Source organism: Diceros bicornis, chromosome 23 (genome assembly GCF_020826845.1).
Source record: "Diceros bicornis minor isolate mBicDic1 chromosome 23, mDicBic1.mat.cur, whole genome shotgun sequence".
Classification (NCBI taxonomy): Eukaryota; Metazoa; Chordata; class Mammalia; order Perissodactyla; family Rhinocerotidae; genus Diceros; species Diceros bicornis.
This window is the reverse complement of record NC_080762.1, coordinates 46,452,539-46,469,429: the sequence shown is the minus strand read 5'-3', so window position 1 is coordinate 46,469,429 and position 16,891 is coordinate 46,452,539. Positions and strand designations below refer to the sequence as shown.

General features: G+C 39.7%; 1 protein-coding gene across 6 annotated transcripts in view; it reads right to left on the bottom strand.

Annotated features, from left to right (window-relative positions):
* Positions 1 to 11,438, bottom strand: part of SNX14 (sorting nexin 14) — a 66,461-nt gene extending 55,023 nt beyond the window's left edge. For 2 of the 6 annotated variants that reach the window (XM_058566679.1, XM_058566682.1), the window contains exon 1: positions 11,163 to 11,437. In XM_058566679.1, the coding sequence (XP_058422662.1) occupies positions 11,163 to 11,362 (200 nt within the window). In that variant the 5' untranslated portion in view covers positions 11,363 to 11,437. Of the gene's footprint in view, positions 1 to 11,162 lie in introns of all 6 variants that reach the window. The other 4 variants (XM_058566677.1, XM_058566683.1, XM_058566680.1 and 1 more) reach the window with 3 other exon arrangements.
* Positions 11,439 to 16,891: the final 5,453 nt, after the last annotated feature.

The following is a 16,891-nucleotide window of genomic DNA, read 5'->3' as shown; positions in this document are numbered from 1 at the left end:
CTTATCTCTTCCCCTTCCTTTATACAAAGCTTCATTCTAACCAAAATAGCACACTTGACACCAAGCTTTAAAAAAACCCTTATGTCTAGAAACTAACTCGGGTTATAGAGGTATTCACAGAGGAAATTATGAAATTTATGTCCACAGCTGCTTACCAAAAATCATTTTCAGCCAGACAGATATGACACAGAACTCAGAATTTTTAGGATTCTAGAATAGTTATATAGTACATATTTCATATATAGCTTAACTCCCCCAACGAGGTCTGATGCAGTACTCCATAATCAGATATTAATATTTCTGCAGCAAAACATATGAACAATAAGAAATAAGTAAGTCAGAAATAAATACTGTAATAGTCTCACGTCTGTTCAGGTCAGATTTCATCATCAAACGTAAGTGGTGCTAAACTTAGGGAAAAAGTTACTTCTTCAGAGCTTTTCGATTTCAGAATTACAGATTAGGAATTGCAGACCTGTACTTAGACTGAAGGACAATAAACACTACATGCAATATGTGTGGGGTGTAACTAAGGCAAGCAATAACTAAGGCATTAAGAAGGAAATCTATAGCTTTAAATGCATTAACCCTGTGGTTCTCAACCAAGGGTGATTTTGCCCCTCAGGGGACATCTGGCAGTATATGGAGGCATTTTTGATTGTCACAACTGTGGGGAAGGGGAACAGGGGAGTACACTACTGACATCAAGTGGCTAGAGGCCAAGGCTGCTGCTAAATACCCTACAATGCACAAGACAGCCCCCAACAACAAGGAATTATCTGATCCAAGTTATCAATGGTGCTGAGGCGAAGAAACCGTGCACTAATCAGAGACAAAGAAATGCTGAAAACCAACAAGCTAAGCATTCAGAAAGTTGGGGGAAAAACAGCAAATCCAAACGCATAAAAAGGAAAGAAACAGAAAAGAGAAGAACAGAAACCAATAGAGTAGACAAACGAAAATAAAATATAAGCTGGTTCTTTGGAAAAATTAATAAGCAACCTCTAACTGAATACTAATGGAGGTTACTAGGGCACCAATTATTACTGTAAAAACTAATAATTAAGAGAAAAGAGGGGCCGGCCCCGTGGCTTAGCGGTTAAGTGCGCGCGCTCCGCTACTGGCGGCCCGGGTTCGGATCCCAGGCGCGCACTGACGCACCGCTTCTCCCGCCATGCTGAGGCCGCGTCCCACACATACAGCAACTAGAAGGATGTGCAACTGTGACATACAACTATCTACTGGGGCTTTGGGGGGCAAAAAAAAAAAGAGGAGGATTGGCAATAGATGTTAGCTCAGAGCCGGTCTTCCTCAGCAAAAAGAGGAAGATTAGCATGGAAGTTAGCTCAGGGCTGATCTTCCTCACAAAAAAAAAAAAAAAAGAGAGAGAGAGAGAGAAGAGGGGGCCAGGCCCACGGTGTAGTGAATAAGTTCAGCGCGCTCCACTTCGGCAGCCTGGGTTCATGGGTTCAGATCCCAGGCACACACCTACACCACTTGTCAGCCATGCTGTGGTGGCGACCCACATACAAAATAAAGGAAGACTGGCACAGATGTTAGCTCACGGCTAATCTTCCTCAAGCAAAAAAAGAAAAAAGAGGAAGATTGGCAACAGATGTTAGCTCAGGGCAAATCTTCCTCAACAACAAAAAAGAGAAAAGAGTAAGCATTTATCCTACTTTTCCATTCTGAGCTGTACTTCATTGTAACTAAATAGACCTAATGAAGGGAGTAAAGCAATTCTACAAAAAAAAAAAAAGAAAGAAAAAATTCAAATTAAAAAATATAGAAGAAATGAAAGAATGAGAAAATCATCATGTTGTAACCTATAATGAAGTAACTGATTCAAGGAGTAAATAAATGGTAAACTCAAAGAGAAAGTTTGTTGGGAAAGGTATCAGCTATCAACACCTGCATCCACGAATAGTGAGGCAACTCCACTTATGTGGAGTTATCCTCTGATGTTATGTAATAGAAGGTACACAGTATCACTGAAGTATTTTTGCACCAAAAGAAAAAAATCTAAATCTAATTGAGCCTATAAATCTAACTCCCTGTCTACAAAAAATATGAAGGTGAGGATAAAAAACAAAACACCATGAGGAAACCATAGGCAAAATCCAGAGTGTGAACAAATGACCTAGTTTCTTCAACAAGTCAACAACAAGGAGGGAAAAAAAACAAGCAGGTGAGGAAGAACCTTCTAGATCAGCATTGACAAACTATGGCTTGTGGGCCAAATGTTTGCTGCTTTGGTACAGCCCTCAAGCTAAGTAAAATTTTTACATATTAAAAGAGTTCTTTAAAAAAAAAAGAATACGGGACACAGACCTGATGTAGCCCACAAAGCCTAAAATATTTACCGCCCAACACTTTACAGAAAACGTTTGCAGATTTACAAAAGCTTAAGTGATGTAGCAACCATATACAATGAGTGGGCCTACTTTAGATCCTGATTAGAACAAATGCACTACAAATTTTTACACAATTAGGCAAATTTGATTATAGACTGGTTATTAGATGATATTTATTAATTATTGTTAATTTTAGAAGGTTATGGTTTTGTGAAGTGATTTTTAAAAAGGAAGAAGATTAGATTTTTTTAAATATGCAAAATACTGATGGTTGTCGAAGTTGAGTGATGGGTGCTTGGAGGTTCCTTGTACTCTATTTTTTCCATGTATGCTTGGAAATTTTCAAAATCAAAAGTTAATACAAAAGACAAAGTTTTAGCAAGACAAATCAAAGAATAAAAAAAAGAGAGACTACAAATATACAAAATATAGAATGAAAAAAATAATCATAGCTATAAATGACATGAAGAGTAAGACTATGAACAACTACATGTTCATAAATTAGATAACCTATATGATATAAATTTTTAGAAAAAGACAAAAATGCTAGAAATTAGTTAAGTGAAGAACTAGATAACCTGAATAGACCAATTATCATTAAAGGAATTAAAATAGTAATCAGAGACCTGGCTGCAAAAAAAGGCCCCTGACCCAAATGGTTTTCCCAAACTTTCATGAAACAGACAATCCCTACCTTATACATACTGCTTCAAGAAAGAAAAAATGAGAAAAAGCTGACAATTTAAAAGGACCGATATAATTTTGTGTGTGTGTGTGAGGAAGATTAGCCCCCTGAGCTAACATCCGTTGCCAATCCTCCTCTTTTTGCTGAGCAAGATTGGCCCTGGGCTAACATCGTTCCCATCTTCCTCTACTTTATATGTAGGACACTGCCACAGCATGGCTTGATAAGCAGTGTAGGTCCGCGCCCAGGATCCGAACCAGCGAACCCCAGGCCACCAAAGCAGAGCTCGCGAACTTAATCACTATGTAACCAGGCCAGTCCCTGACTGATCTACTTTTAATTCCCAAATCAGATAAACACAATATAAGAAAATCATTAGGTCTATTTTACTTATAAATATTGATATTAAGTACTAAGTAAAATATTAATTAAAACTAGAAGTATATCATAAAATAAAGAATATTACATCATAAGTACAGTATATATTTTATGTAGTTCAATATCTTTAAATCTACACCATCATGGACTAGAGAAAGAAAATCAAAACAATGAAGCTCTTGACTGTATAATTACTAGTTTACAGGGAACACAGAGGGAAAGGAATATGTTCAAAAACACTACAGGGATGCAATCAGCAAAAGCCAGACTGTGGAAAACTACAGAACAAACGGCCAAGTTTCTTCAATAAATAAACTGCAAGGTGAAAAAAAGGGGAGGAGGGTCAACTTTCAGATTAAAAGCTCATATTTGGATCTTAATTTGATTAACTATAAAAAACTGTTAATAAAGAAGACTCATTATGAACAGAGTAATACCACATGATAAAGTATGTGTAAATACAGTAAAATGTTAATGGTAAAATCTAGGCAGTACATAATTGGTCATTTACTGTAAATTTCAACATTGCTGTATGTTTAAAATTTTTCATCATAAAACGTTGGGGGGAAAGTTCTAACAAATTCAGAGAAATCTGAACACTGAATAGATATTTGACGATGTTAAGAAATGAGCTTTTTTTTTTTTTAATGTGAAACAGTATTGTGGTTACGTAAGGAAAAAAAGAACTTGTACCTACTAGAAATATATACTAAAGTGTTTAATGTTTATAGATAAAATATGTCATGTCAGATTTGCTTCAAAATAATTGTGGAGGATATTTGACTTTGAGCTGATAATTTTTGAGCTGGGTGAGAGGTACTTACAGGTTTCATTATATTATTCTATTTTTATTTTGTATATGTTTGGAATTTTCCATAATAAAATTTTTAAACGGGAAAAAAAACTATTAAAAGGACATAAGAGTAGATCTGAATGAATGGAGAGATATTTATGTTCATGGATGAAACCATTAAGTATAGTAAAGATATCAATTCTACCCAGATTAATTTACAAATTAAATAAAACTGTGGTAGTATTAAATATGACTACAAGTTCTTTCACGTTCTTCATGTCAAAAGCAGGAATCTAATTTCCTTCCCCTTGAACAGGTGTTAGCTTTAATAACTCACTTCTAATCAACAGAATGCGGCAGAAATGAAGTTGCCTAACTTCCAAGGCTAAGCCATAAAAAGGATATAGCTTCCACCAGGCTCTCTTTCTCAGGATGCTCACCTTTGTAACCCAGCACCATGTTGGGAAAAAGCCACATGTAAAGGCCATATGTACATGTTCCAGCCTATAACCTAGCTAAGCTCACAGCCAACAACCAGCATCAACTGTCACACTTGTGAATGAACAGCTAACAGATTATTCTAGCCCCCCACCTTTATGGTGCCCAGATGATGCACAGTGAACAGAGACTAGCCGTACCCACCAACTGCTGCCCAAACTGCAGTTCTGTGAGCAAATTAAATGTTGTTGTTGCCTTAAACCACTAAATTTGGGGATGGTTTTTTATGTGACAATATATAACCAAAATAGAAACCACAATCAAAATTCCTGCTCAATCTTTTGAGAAATTTAACATATTCATTCTAAAATGTATAAAGAAAATAAACGTTCAGAAAGAGCTGTGCCAACTTTGGAAAAGAAGGGCCAAGAGGGAGAATTCATCCTAGCAGATATAAAAACATACTACAAAACAGTAACATTACCATTAAAAAAAAAAATCTAGTACTGTTGTAGGATGAGAAAAATAGACAAAGGAAAGAGAACATACAGCAAAACACCCATGCAGTTTGGGAACAAAATATATGACATTCTAGAGTCTGACTGTCTGAGTTCAAATTCTGGCTACGATACAATGCAAATTGCTTAACCTCTCTGACTCTTGTTTGGTCCTGTACAAAATGGGGTAACAGTAACACCCAACTCACAGGGTTGTTATGATGATTAAATAAGTTCATAAAAGTGCTTAGAATAGCCTGTCACATACTAAGTTAAGTGTATGTAAGCCAGTTGTGGTAATTTAAAAAGTAATAAAGAAAATAATAATGAAACACGTTAAAAAGCAGGCTCCAGGGGGCCGGCCCCATGGTGTAGCAGTTAAGTGCACACGCTCCGCTGCTGGCAGCACAGGTTCCGATCCCGGGCGCGCACCTTGTCAGGCCATGCGGTGGCAGCATCCCATATAAAGTGGAGGACTCAATGGGCACGGATGTTAGCCCAGGGCCAGTTTTCCTCAGCAAAAAGAGGAGGAGAGGCATGGATGTTAGCTCAAGGCTGATCTTCCTCACAAAAAAAAAAAAAAAAAAGTGAGCAAGGACAATTCACAGATGACTAATAAATGTGAAAAATATTTATTAAAAAAAAAAAGCAGGCTCCATATATAAAAGGCTATAAATACAGAACAATCTTCATTTATATAATAAAAATGATAAATCGCAGGTAAAAGTGACTAGAACGCTAACAACAGTAGTCATCACAGATAAATTTATGAGTGATTTTTAACATCTTTATATTTGTCTGTATTTTCTGACTTCTTTATAATTTATGTAAATCAATGCTATTTAGAAAGTTATTAATAATCAGTATTATTCTTAATAATGTCTTTTTAATGTAATTTTTTAAAAGCTTGGGCTTCTGAATCAGAATGACCTGCCTTAGAATCCCATTCTGCTACTTACTATCTACAAGCCTGGGCAAGTTATTTACCACCACTTAGCTTCAGTTTGCTATATGTAAAATGGAGTTGGGCCGGCCCGGCCCCGTGGCTTAGCGGTTAAGTGCACACGCTCCACTGCTGGTGGCCCGGGTTCAGATCCCGGGTGCGCACCGACGCACCACTTCTCCAGCCATGCTGAGGCCGCGTCCCACATACAGCAACTAGAAGGATGTGCAACTATGACATACAACTATCTACTGGGGCTTTGGGGGAAAAAATAAATGAATAAATAAAATTATTAAAAAAAAAATGGAGTTAATAACCATCAAGGAATTGCAAATTAAAACCACAGTGAGCTGAGTCAGCCCTGATGGCCTAGCAGTTAGGAGCACTCCTCGGCAGCCCAGGTTCAGTTCCCCCAGCGTAGAACCACACCACTTGTCTGTCAATAGCCATGCTGTGGCGGTGGCTCACACAGAAGAACCAGAACTTACAACTATACACAACTATTTACTGGGGCTTTGGCGGGGGAAAAGGAAGAAAAAAGGAGGAAGACTTGCAACAGATGTTAGCTTAGGGTAAATCTTTCTCTGTGAAAAAAAAAAAAAAACTACAATGAGCTACCACTATACACTCACTAAAATGGCTAAATTAAACCTACAGACAATATCAGACAGAACTGTCAAAGATTTCTGGCAGGAGTATAAATTGGTATAACCACTTCGGAAAATTGTCTGGCAGTATCTTCTTAAGTTAAACAAATACATACATTATGACTAAGCATTTCCATTCATGGACATATACCCAAAAGAAATAAGCACATATGTCTATCAAAAGAAATATAAATAAGAACATTCAGAGCAGCATTATTCACAATAGCCAAAAACTGTAAACAGCTCAAATACTCTTCAACAGTATAGTGGATGAACAAAGTATGGCATATTCCCAATGGACTACTACACATTAACAAAAGAGAATGAACTACTGATACATACAACAATATGGATAAATCTCAAAAGCAGAGCTGAGAGAAAGAAACCAGATACAAGAGGACCATATGATTCCATTTCCATATATGAAATTCAAAAACAAGCAAAACTGATACATGGTGACTGAGAAGGTTATTGACAAGGGGCTTACTGGGGTGCTAGAAATGTTTTATATCTTGATCTAGGTGGTGGTCACATGGGGAGCTGTATTTAAAAATTCAGAAATATACAATTATGTGTTACGCACTTTTCTGTAAGTTATATCTCAAAAAAAAAACAGTCTTGTGAGGATAAATGAGACAAAAATAACTGCTAACATTTAATGAGAGCACGTTCTATGTGCTGAGCACCATTCTAAATACTTTCCATGTATTAACCCACTTAATCATCAAAATAATCATACAGTGTAGGTATTAGTATTGTCTCCATTTTACAGATGAGGGTACTACGACACATAAAAGTTAGATTGCTGGGGGGCCAGCCCCGTGGTGTAGTGGTTAAGTCCAGTGCACTCTGCTTTGGCGGTCCGGGTTCACGGGTTCGGATCCCGGGCATGGACCTACACCACTTGTCAAGCCATGCTGTGGTGGCAACCCACATACAAAACAGAGGAAGACTGGCACAGATGGCGGCTCAGGGCTAATCCTCCTCAAGCCAAAAACAAAAAAAAGAAAGATTCACAGCAGATGTTAGCTTATGGCCAATCTCCCTCACCAAAAAAAAAAAAGTTAGATTGCTGGGGCCGGCCCAGTGGCAAAGCGGTTAAGTTTGCACACTCCACTTCCGTGGCCTGGGGTTCGAGGGTTCAGATCCCAGGCGTGGACCTACACACGGCTTGTCAAGCCATACTGTGGCAGCATCCCACATACAAAATAGAGGAAGATTGGCACAGATGTTAGCTCAGGGACAATCTTCCTCACGAGAAAAAAAAAAAAAAAAAAAAAAACGACTTTGGATAAGTGTATCCAAAGTCACATAACTGGTTTGGAGGAGTCAGAATCAGATTCTTACAGTCAAGCTTCAGATTCAAAACTTTCAACCACAGCAATAAATTACCTCAACAATAAATGATAACTCTTTCATTTACTGTTGAACACAATACCTAGGCCAAATAAAGCACTCACAAAGTGTTAGCTATTATTACTATTACCATTGTTGTTATTAGGATTAACTTAAAATATTCCTTATTGTAACACTCAAATACTCAATACTATGACTGGCAAATAAATCTATATAATTGTATCTATGCTCCTAGTTTATGCTAAGAATACTGTAAAGGTGATATCATAAACAATTTGAAATATATAAAGTATGTTACTCTATCTTCCCACAAATCACTTACAATGGTCCAAAGGTTATATTCATTTATTTTTCCATAGATAAGATTCATAATCTTAATTCATATTGAAAAGAAAAATTTATATGCTAAATAACACCTTGAAAGATCTTCAGGAGTTCAAGTTTCAAGATTATAAGACAAAAATTAATTCCAAAAAAGAGTATTATTCTAAGTTTAACCATACAGAGAGAAAGCTTCAAATCTCCATACTAACCAGAGGAGACTTCAAACTGAAAATTTCTTTTAAAGTTATTTCTAAAAATTAAGTGGTGAAATGCCTGTGTAGAAATCATTTATTGAAAGCATGTACTGAGCATATCTTCCCACTTCTTCTAATTCCATTGTTATGCCCCCAATGTTTTCTATATTTTATACACATATAATTTTTTTTAAATTTCTGAACATATGTACCTAGTACTCCCCTCTCCCAGAAGGTACCACATTTTCTTTTTTTTGAGGAAGATCAGCCCTGAGCTAACATCTGTGCTAATCCTCCTCTTTTTTTGTTGAGGAAGACCGGCCCTGAGCCAACATCTATTGCCAATCCTCCTCCTTTTTTTTTCCCCCAAAGCCCCAGTAGATAGTGGTATGTCATAGTTGCACACCCTTCTAGTTGCTGTATGTGGGACGCAGCCTCAGCATGGCTAGAGAACCGGTGCATGGGTGCACACCCGGGATCCGAACCCAGGCCGCTAGTAGCGGAGCACGCGCACTCAACCGCTAAGCCACAGGGTGGCCCCACATTTTCTTGTATAAAAATCTTCCAGAGACAATCTAAGCATACATAAGCATGCATACGTGTTCGTATGTACATGTGAATATACAGGCATATTTTAAAGAAAATCACACAATACACTGAAAGGTACCCTATATACACTGTTCTCCACCTTCCAAAAGCCTTTTCCTGGAGAAAGGGTACCTAACCATTCTTTTAGTCAAGACAGTCCTGTTATGTTTAGAATCACGTCTGCTGATTACAACAGTAACAAACAGAAAATGCCATAAAATGTATGCAAAAACAACTTCACTCATAAAGCCAACCAATCAGAGATAACATTTATGTTATTTCCTTCCTTCTTTGCACAATACAAATAAAGATACAGGTACAGATCAGAAGGTATCCTACAACTTCTTAACAACATAGAGCACTAGATGCTATAATTAAGTAGACTTCAGAAATCTATTTCAACCTGCTCCTACATGGTTGTCCTACCTTGGAAACCTAAACTGACCCAGCTTCCAAAGGAGATAGCTAAGAATCTCTGGACAAAACTTAATAATCGTGTAAAGTTTACATGTCTTTCATACTAAAGCTGTTAGTCTAGCTTCAATACCTTCCAGATGACAGAAAGCAAGTACTTAATAATTAGCTTCCACTCTGTTGAGGATTCCACTTCTTCCATACTCCTACAAACATCTTATTATCACAATCAAAGCACATTTTCCAGTAAAATATCAATCACTACTTAAACCTAATATATAAATCCAGAATCAAATAACAAGAAAGCAAAGCGATTGGGCCGGCCCCATGGCTTAGCGGTTAAGTGCGCGCGCTCCGCTGCTGGCGGCCCCGGTTCGGATCCCGGGCGTGCACGGACACACTGCTTCTCCGGCCATGCTGAGGCCGCGTACCACATACAGCAGCTGGAGGGACGTTCAGCTGTGACATACAACTATCTGCTGGGGCTTTGGGGGGAAAAAATAAACAAATAAAATTATAAAAAAAAAAAAAAGAAAGCAAAGTGGCTAGGGAAGAAACTCAACCCAACTTCAACACAGTCACAGGAAACGGTTACCTTAGAGCAAAATTAAGGTACCAAATCCGTTGCGAATGCTTCCCCATTCCTATCCTCGGGATCAACTATCTCAAGATAAAGAGTGAGGATGGCTGCGTGTTCAAAACATCAAGAGAAAACACCACGCAGATGCTGTTGCGGACAAGCGTCTCAGAAGTCTTTCGACCAAAAGCAAACCTGGAAACAATCTTCAAGGAGTTCTCCTCTACTTCCTATTTCTAGAATTACCATTTCTAGAAAGAGCAAAATGAAGGAAATCTACAAGTTTATTTCAGGGGCAGAACCTTCCGATTTCAGAATGTCAACTGAATTTACCAATTTTAACTTTCAGTCTTTCCTTTAGGAATATTCTAGCGATGTTGAGACAACGTACTATTTTGCTTTCTGACTTGGTTTCAACAAATCTTTGTCACCGTCCGTTTTAACCAACGACACTGCAAGGAAAGCTTCGGCTGTAAGATTGTGTGTGTGTGTGTCGAGAGGGAGGAAAGCTTCGGCTATACGGGGTGTGGGGGTGTGGGTGTGGTGAGAGGGAGGACAGTCGACCTAAAATTGCGGCTGCGACAGGACCTTGACCGATCCTGCGTCAGCTGACTGGACCGCCCCTGTACGGTCTCAAATTGAGCCAGACGTACAGATTTCACTCTTGTGAAAAACATCGATGATGGAGGACCAGGCTTTAAGAAATGGGTGAAAAGAAGGTAAGAATGGGGGCCAGAGGTTCAGGAGACGAAGCCTTAGGAAAGGGGACGCTTAAACTCAGCCCTCCGCCCGCACTTCCGGGCCCGGCGCTCGGCACCGCCCCCCGAGGCCGCCCTTCCCACAGGCCTGGCATCTGGCCCCAAGTCCCGCAGCCGCGCAGCCCCGGCGGCCCCACAGTGAAGCAAGCCTGCCTGCGTCCGCGGCTCCGGAGGGAAGCGGCCAGCCGGCCGGCCAGCCCGGCGCCACGGCGTTACCTGTTGAGGAGCAGGGAGGCGGCGCTGAGGCAGAGCAGCAGGAAGCAGAACAGCGGGTACTGGCGGCAGATCTCGCGTCCCACGTCCAGCCGCAGCCACTGCTTCAGCTTCTCCCACGTCGTCCGCACCCACGGCACCATCTCCGCCGGCGTGGCTGAAGCTAGGCTACAGACTGAGGCCGAGATCGAGGCGACCCCCATGGACCTCCAGCGTCTCCGCCCCGCCGGCCCGGCGGCAGACCCGCACAGCAGCCGACCGGCGGACAGTCAGCCGACTGCAGTGTTATCAGGCCCCGCCCAAGGTCCCCGGCGCGCGTGCGCGGCCACCACCCACCGCGGGCCAAGAGAACGGCCGCACGACGTACACTAGGTCATCATCCCGCGCGACGCCGTTCGGGTCCCGCCGCGTCGCCGTCGCGGCCAGAGCCGTGCACCAGCCTCCCAGCGGGAGCCAGACTACACCCGCGACAGGCGTTTTTTAGTAAATCGGACGGAAGCTGCAGCACCCAGTAACCGCCAGTATTGCGGAGAGGAGAGAGAAGGTGGTGCCTGAGCACAGGAGAAACTACAGCCGCCCGCAGCCGCCGCACCCTGCCTGGCGGGACACCCCCACTCGCGGGGCCCACTGGGGACTGTAGTCTTTGTGACGCGCGCCCGGGAGGGGGTGGAGCGCGTGGTCGCGCCCCCAGCCGCACTCCACGCCTCCTCAGCCTAGGCTCAGCTCTGGGTGGGAACAGGTCCGAGCTTTGCCCGACGCCCAATGAGGAGGAGGGAGGGACGCCTTACTTTGCGCGCGGGGGCGGGGGGGTACCGGTGAGTATACCAACTCCGGAATACTGAAGAGTCAAACCCACCGCGCCGCCACCCCTGCGAGAGAGAGAGCATCTGTTACGCGCTCACAGGCAAGGTAGAGCTCGGTTCACAACAGCCCCGCGGGCCGAATCAGATCCAAGTAGTTGGACAAGGTGGGTTGGCAGGTTAGATTATGCCTCTTGTCAAGTTTCGTGGGGCTTTCGCTTTACTAAATCACATTTCTGAATTTTAATTTCCGTATTCTCCGCTACTCTGAGAGATGCAGGAAGACATTACTTGTAATAAGTAAAATTTCTTTAGGCGGCGCGCTAAGCACTTTCATTTAACCTTCACACATTCACTTCTTGATGTGGGTACGGTACTCTGGTTTCTCGGATTTTACAGCTAGATTACTGAGGCGGAGAGGAACTTGCTCAGAATGTACAGCTAGCGAAACCGGGATTTGAAGCCTTTCTGACCCCAGAGCCAGCGCTGTCGTGCTGCCTGTTATTTCTCTTCCCTAGGATCTTAGCCTCCAAAGTGCGAAGACAGACATGTTCAGAAATGACTTTAAAAAAAAACATGGTTTATGTACAGTTTCATGAATATTTTTCCACGTTATTATTCCGAATACATGGATCACCTTTGATGATGCATTATTTTCCTTCAGAATGTGCCATCCTTTATTCTATTAATACTATTTAATTTCATTGATATTATGATTATTACCATCCTTGATAATAAATCTATATACATTTCTAATCATTTCTTTAGGATCCACATCTAAAGCAATTGCTGGATCAAAGGGTAAGAACATAATATATACTGTCAAATTTCCTCTTAGAATGGTTTACCAGTTCTACAGTGGTATATATAAGTACCGTTTCACTGATCCGCATCATTAGGTATTGTTTAGTTTAAACAATTAACAATGTTAGTTTAACATCACAAATATACTCATGTGGTAGCATTTCTGATGAAACCATTTAAAAGACTACTGTGTAACATCATGGGAAAGATTAGTGGTTTTTTTTAATGACTTGAGGTACACATTTAAAAATTTCAGTTTTGCAGCCTTTTTGTTTTTTTAGCGTCTTTGAGTTATCTATAACCTTTGTTTATGTGAACACTCTAGGGCTATACTGAAGTATAAATAAAAGGTCTATGTTGAATTACTCTACATGTATCAAGTGCCCACTGTGGACTTGAGTACTTTATATTTGGGTAAGTTACTTAGTTAAACTTTTCCCAGAAGTTATATTGCCAATCTTTTTTTCTGCTTAAAACTTTTGCTTCTTTAAAGGCTTATTCTGAAATTACTGTTCACAGTTTCACTGAGAGCCAGTACATTTTAAAGATAAAATGTTTCTGGTTCTGTTCAAATTAGACATCTTTACAACATCTAAGACTTCTTAGCAGAGGCAATTAGAATAAGCTAATTAGACAATAGGCAATTTAAATTTTCACCTAGGCTCAAAAAAGGAAAAAAAGTAAAAATAATTTCTGCCACAAGAATATTCTTTAAAACCCACACCTAAAGCAAGAAAAAGAAATTTTCCTGTTGATACACACCTCATCTAATGAAATACTTATTTCATTAAATGTTTTCTCTTTAACCTTATGGTCTAGTATCCACCTTAACACTGACACAGAGAGGTTGAAATTTTTTTCCCAAACTTTCATTAACAGTTTTGAACTTCCTAGCAGGGATATAGGATATCCACAATCAATCCTGGTTCTGAAACCAGCTCCACCTTCTACTAGCAATATTTCATTGAGTAAGGTTAACTTGATCTATCTCCACCCCTGCATCCTCAACTCTAAAACAGAGATTTTAAACCTTCTTCGTAAGTTAGAGAAGATTAAACTGGGTGAAAAGTGCCTATTGAATGTCTTTGTACAATGCTTAATACAAAAAGCTTTCTCATTTTATGAGTTTATGAACGTGACAAAAACCAGCCAAACCACTTAGCTTTATTTGGATAACAACCTAAAATGATAATGACATGAAATCAAAGCTATGATACCTTACAGGAAACTGAGATCCAAAGAGGTTTATTGCCTGCCCTAAAGTTCTAGACCTGCACTGTCCAATACAGTAGCCACTAGCCATCATCTAGCTACTGAGCACTTGAAGTGTGGCTAGTTTGAATAGACTTGTAAGTGTAAAAATACACATCAGATTTTGAAGACAGCATGAAAACGAGAATATAAACAATCTCAATTTTTAAAACGTGATTACATGTTAATTGATATTTTAGAAATAAAGGGCTAAAACTATTAATGTTTCTTCTGTAATGTGGCTACTAGAAAATTTAAAATTACATATGTGGCTTGTACTATATTTCTACTAAACAGTCCTGCTCCAGGATAATGTTAGCTGTGGAGAGCCAGTACAATTAAATGTGTAAATTTTTGATAAATGCCACAATTATCACATGGGCTAGGGGTACATTTTCAAACTTTAATAAGTAAAAAATACTTGATAGTGCATTCATCTAAAGGGCTCATAAACATCAAACTACAATCCGATAATCTCTCCATTATTTTAATGAATATTTATTGAATTAGCAAATAAGTGTAAGGCACTGTACTAGATATGGTGGCAGATACAATGGTTTAGATGCATTTTTCTGACCTCCAAAGGCTTACAATCTAGTGAAGGAGACAGGTCACACATGAAAAATAATGTATAATACAGGGAGAGTTTTTAAAAAGTGACAGGTGATGGGAAAGTGAAATTTTCAACTGGTGAGGATCTGGAAAGACTCCAGGGAAGACAATTTGAGCAAAGACTAGGATTTATCTCTTTGCTTTCACTTAATTTTCAGAAGTCATGCAGCACTAGGCAATGTTAAGTAAAGTATTTCTTCTACCGAATTAAACCTGATTCCCCCTACCCCACCAGCAAACTGCACAAATTGCTTTTTATGTTGGTACAGGAATTTGAAAAGATGGTGTTGAATACCTGAATGCCAGTAATTAGGCCTACTTAACTCTGATGACCCAGAATATACACCAAATTTTAACTGTTGAGGGCTGTTATTTGTATGGCACGAGTATGTCTGGAAGATAGACGAATACAGCCCGCCCTCCAAATCCTCGGGTTCCGCATCCGCAGGTACAGAGGGCCCACTGCATGCATTGCAAATGTACTACGCCATTTTATACAAGGAACTTGAGCTTCCTCGGATTTCAGTATCAGCGGGCATTCTTGGAACCAATCCTCCGCGGCTACCGAAGGACAAGTGTACATACAGACTACCCCTACGAGCCATTTCGGTCCCTCCCTCTTACAGATGTCTCTTATAATTTGGTGCATGCTCTGCATGCTCTCCTATCACAAGTTCCCTGCCCCGGCCCCCACCCCCACCCCCACCATGTCTCAAAGCTCCAAGATTCTTATTTTACCTTTTGAGGCATCTGTAGTTATTTTTAGTCTTAATTTTACATTTCATAATACCCTCTCCTTCTCACAACCTATCCCTTTGTATCAACCTCTGGATAAAAGAACCATCAAACTGCCTTCTTTACTACAAGAAATGTTCCCTTTCCTTGGTTTTCAAAAAAGGAACTCATTACAATGGAGAATATGTAATTCAAAGAAGAGCATTAAGGGATGTTTTATGGGTGGGAATTTGAGATGTTCAAAATGCAGTTATTTCATGTTTAACCTCCCCTTTTTTTGTGGCCATGAAGTAAAACCTTCAATAGGAAGATATGAAGAACTACAACTTTATAGAACTAGTGGCTCAAACACATACTCGCTGGGTAAAAACTGTTTTGACAATGTTCTGGGTGGTCTCATTATCTTAGCACCAAAAAATGAAGCATTTAATGTTTGTCATCTTATTTCTAAGATATGATGGAATAACCATTCTCGCAAACCTAACTTTTGTGGAAATAGGTAGTTTGGTCAGAACTTCAGAAAATGTAATTTACTAACTAATGAGAAACTGAGAATATACTGTTGATAAATATTAGATTGGTAAAGCCACTTATAATCTACCACCACAATTATCCTGTATAAGATGGCCCATGTTTTTCTTGTCTACTTTTTAAAGCTACCTTTTAAATAAGTAAAACATTCTGCCTCATTTTTTTATTAGATATTTATTTATTTATTTATTTTGTGTGAGGAAGATCAGCCCTGAGCTAACAACATGCCAATCCTCTTTTTGCTGAGAAGGACCGGCCCTGAGCTAACTAATCTATTGCCAATCCTCCTCCTTTTTTTCCCTTTTTCTCCCCAAAGCCCCAGTAGATAGTTGTACATCATAGTTGCACATCCTTCTAGTTGCTGTATGTGGGACGCAGCCTCAGCATGGCCAGAGAAGCAGTGCATCGGTCCTCAGCATGGCCAGAGAATCGGTGCATCAGTGCGCGCCCGGGATCCGAACCCGGACAGCCAGTAGCGGGCCGGCCCCAATTTCTTATGTTAACTATAGAGACAATGGCTTCCTTTCATAAAAAGAAAAATGCTAACTATATTCAGATGTTTCAATATAGCTTTCAAATAACCTAAGTAATTTTGAAAATATTTTGGAAAGGCTTTGCAATCCTTCCTCTTACCTCTTGGGAAGCTATTTTCTAAAATATGAAAGCAAAGCACTTTGAGATGGTACCTACAAAGCACCAGGCAACTAGGCTTGGTTCAGAATTGTGAAAATCACTAATACTGGTACTTCAATTGCAATTCTAGTAAGGTTGCTACCAAGTAACTAAAATCAATTTTTATCGTCACTAAAAAGAAACTTTTTCTATTTTGGTAAGCTGATTCCAGCTATAAGAAAATAAACTGAATACAGTATATCCAAGTAGAAATCTTAATAATTTTGGAAATTTTTATTGAATAAATTTTGGAAAATTTCCCCTATATATTGAAGGACAGTGTTTAAATTTAGGTTTCTTTAGATCAGATGAATACACGATTTTAAG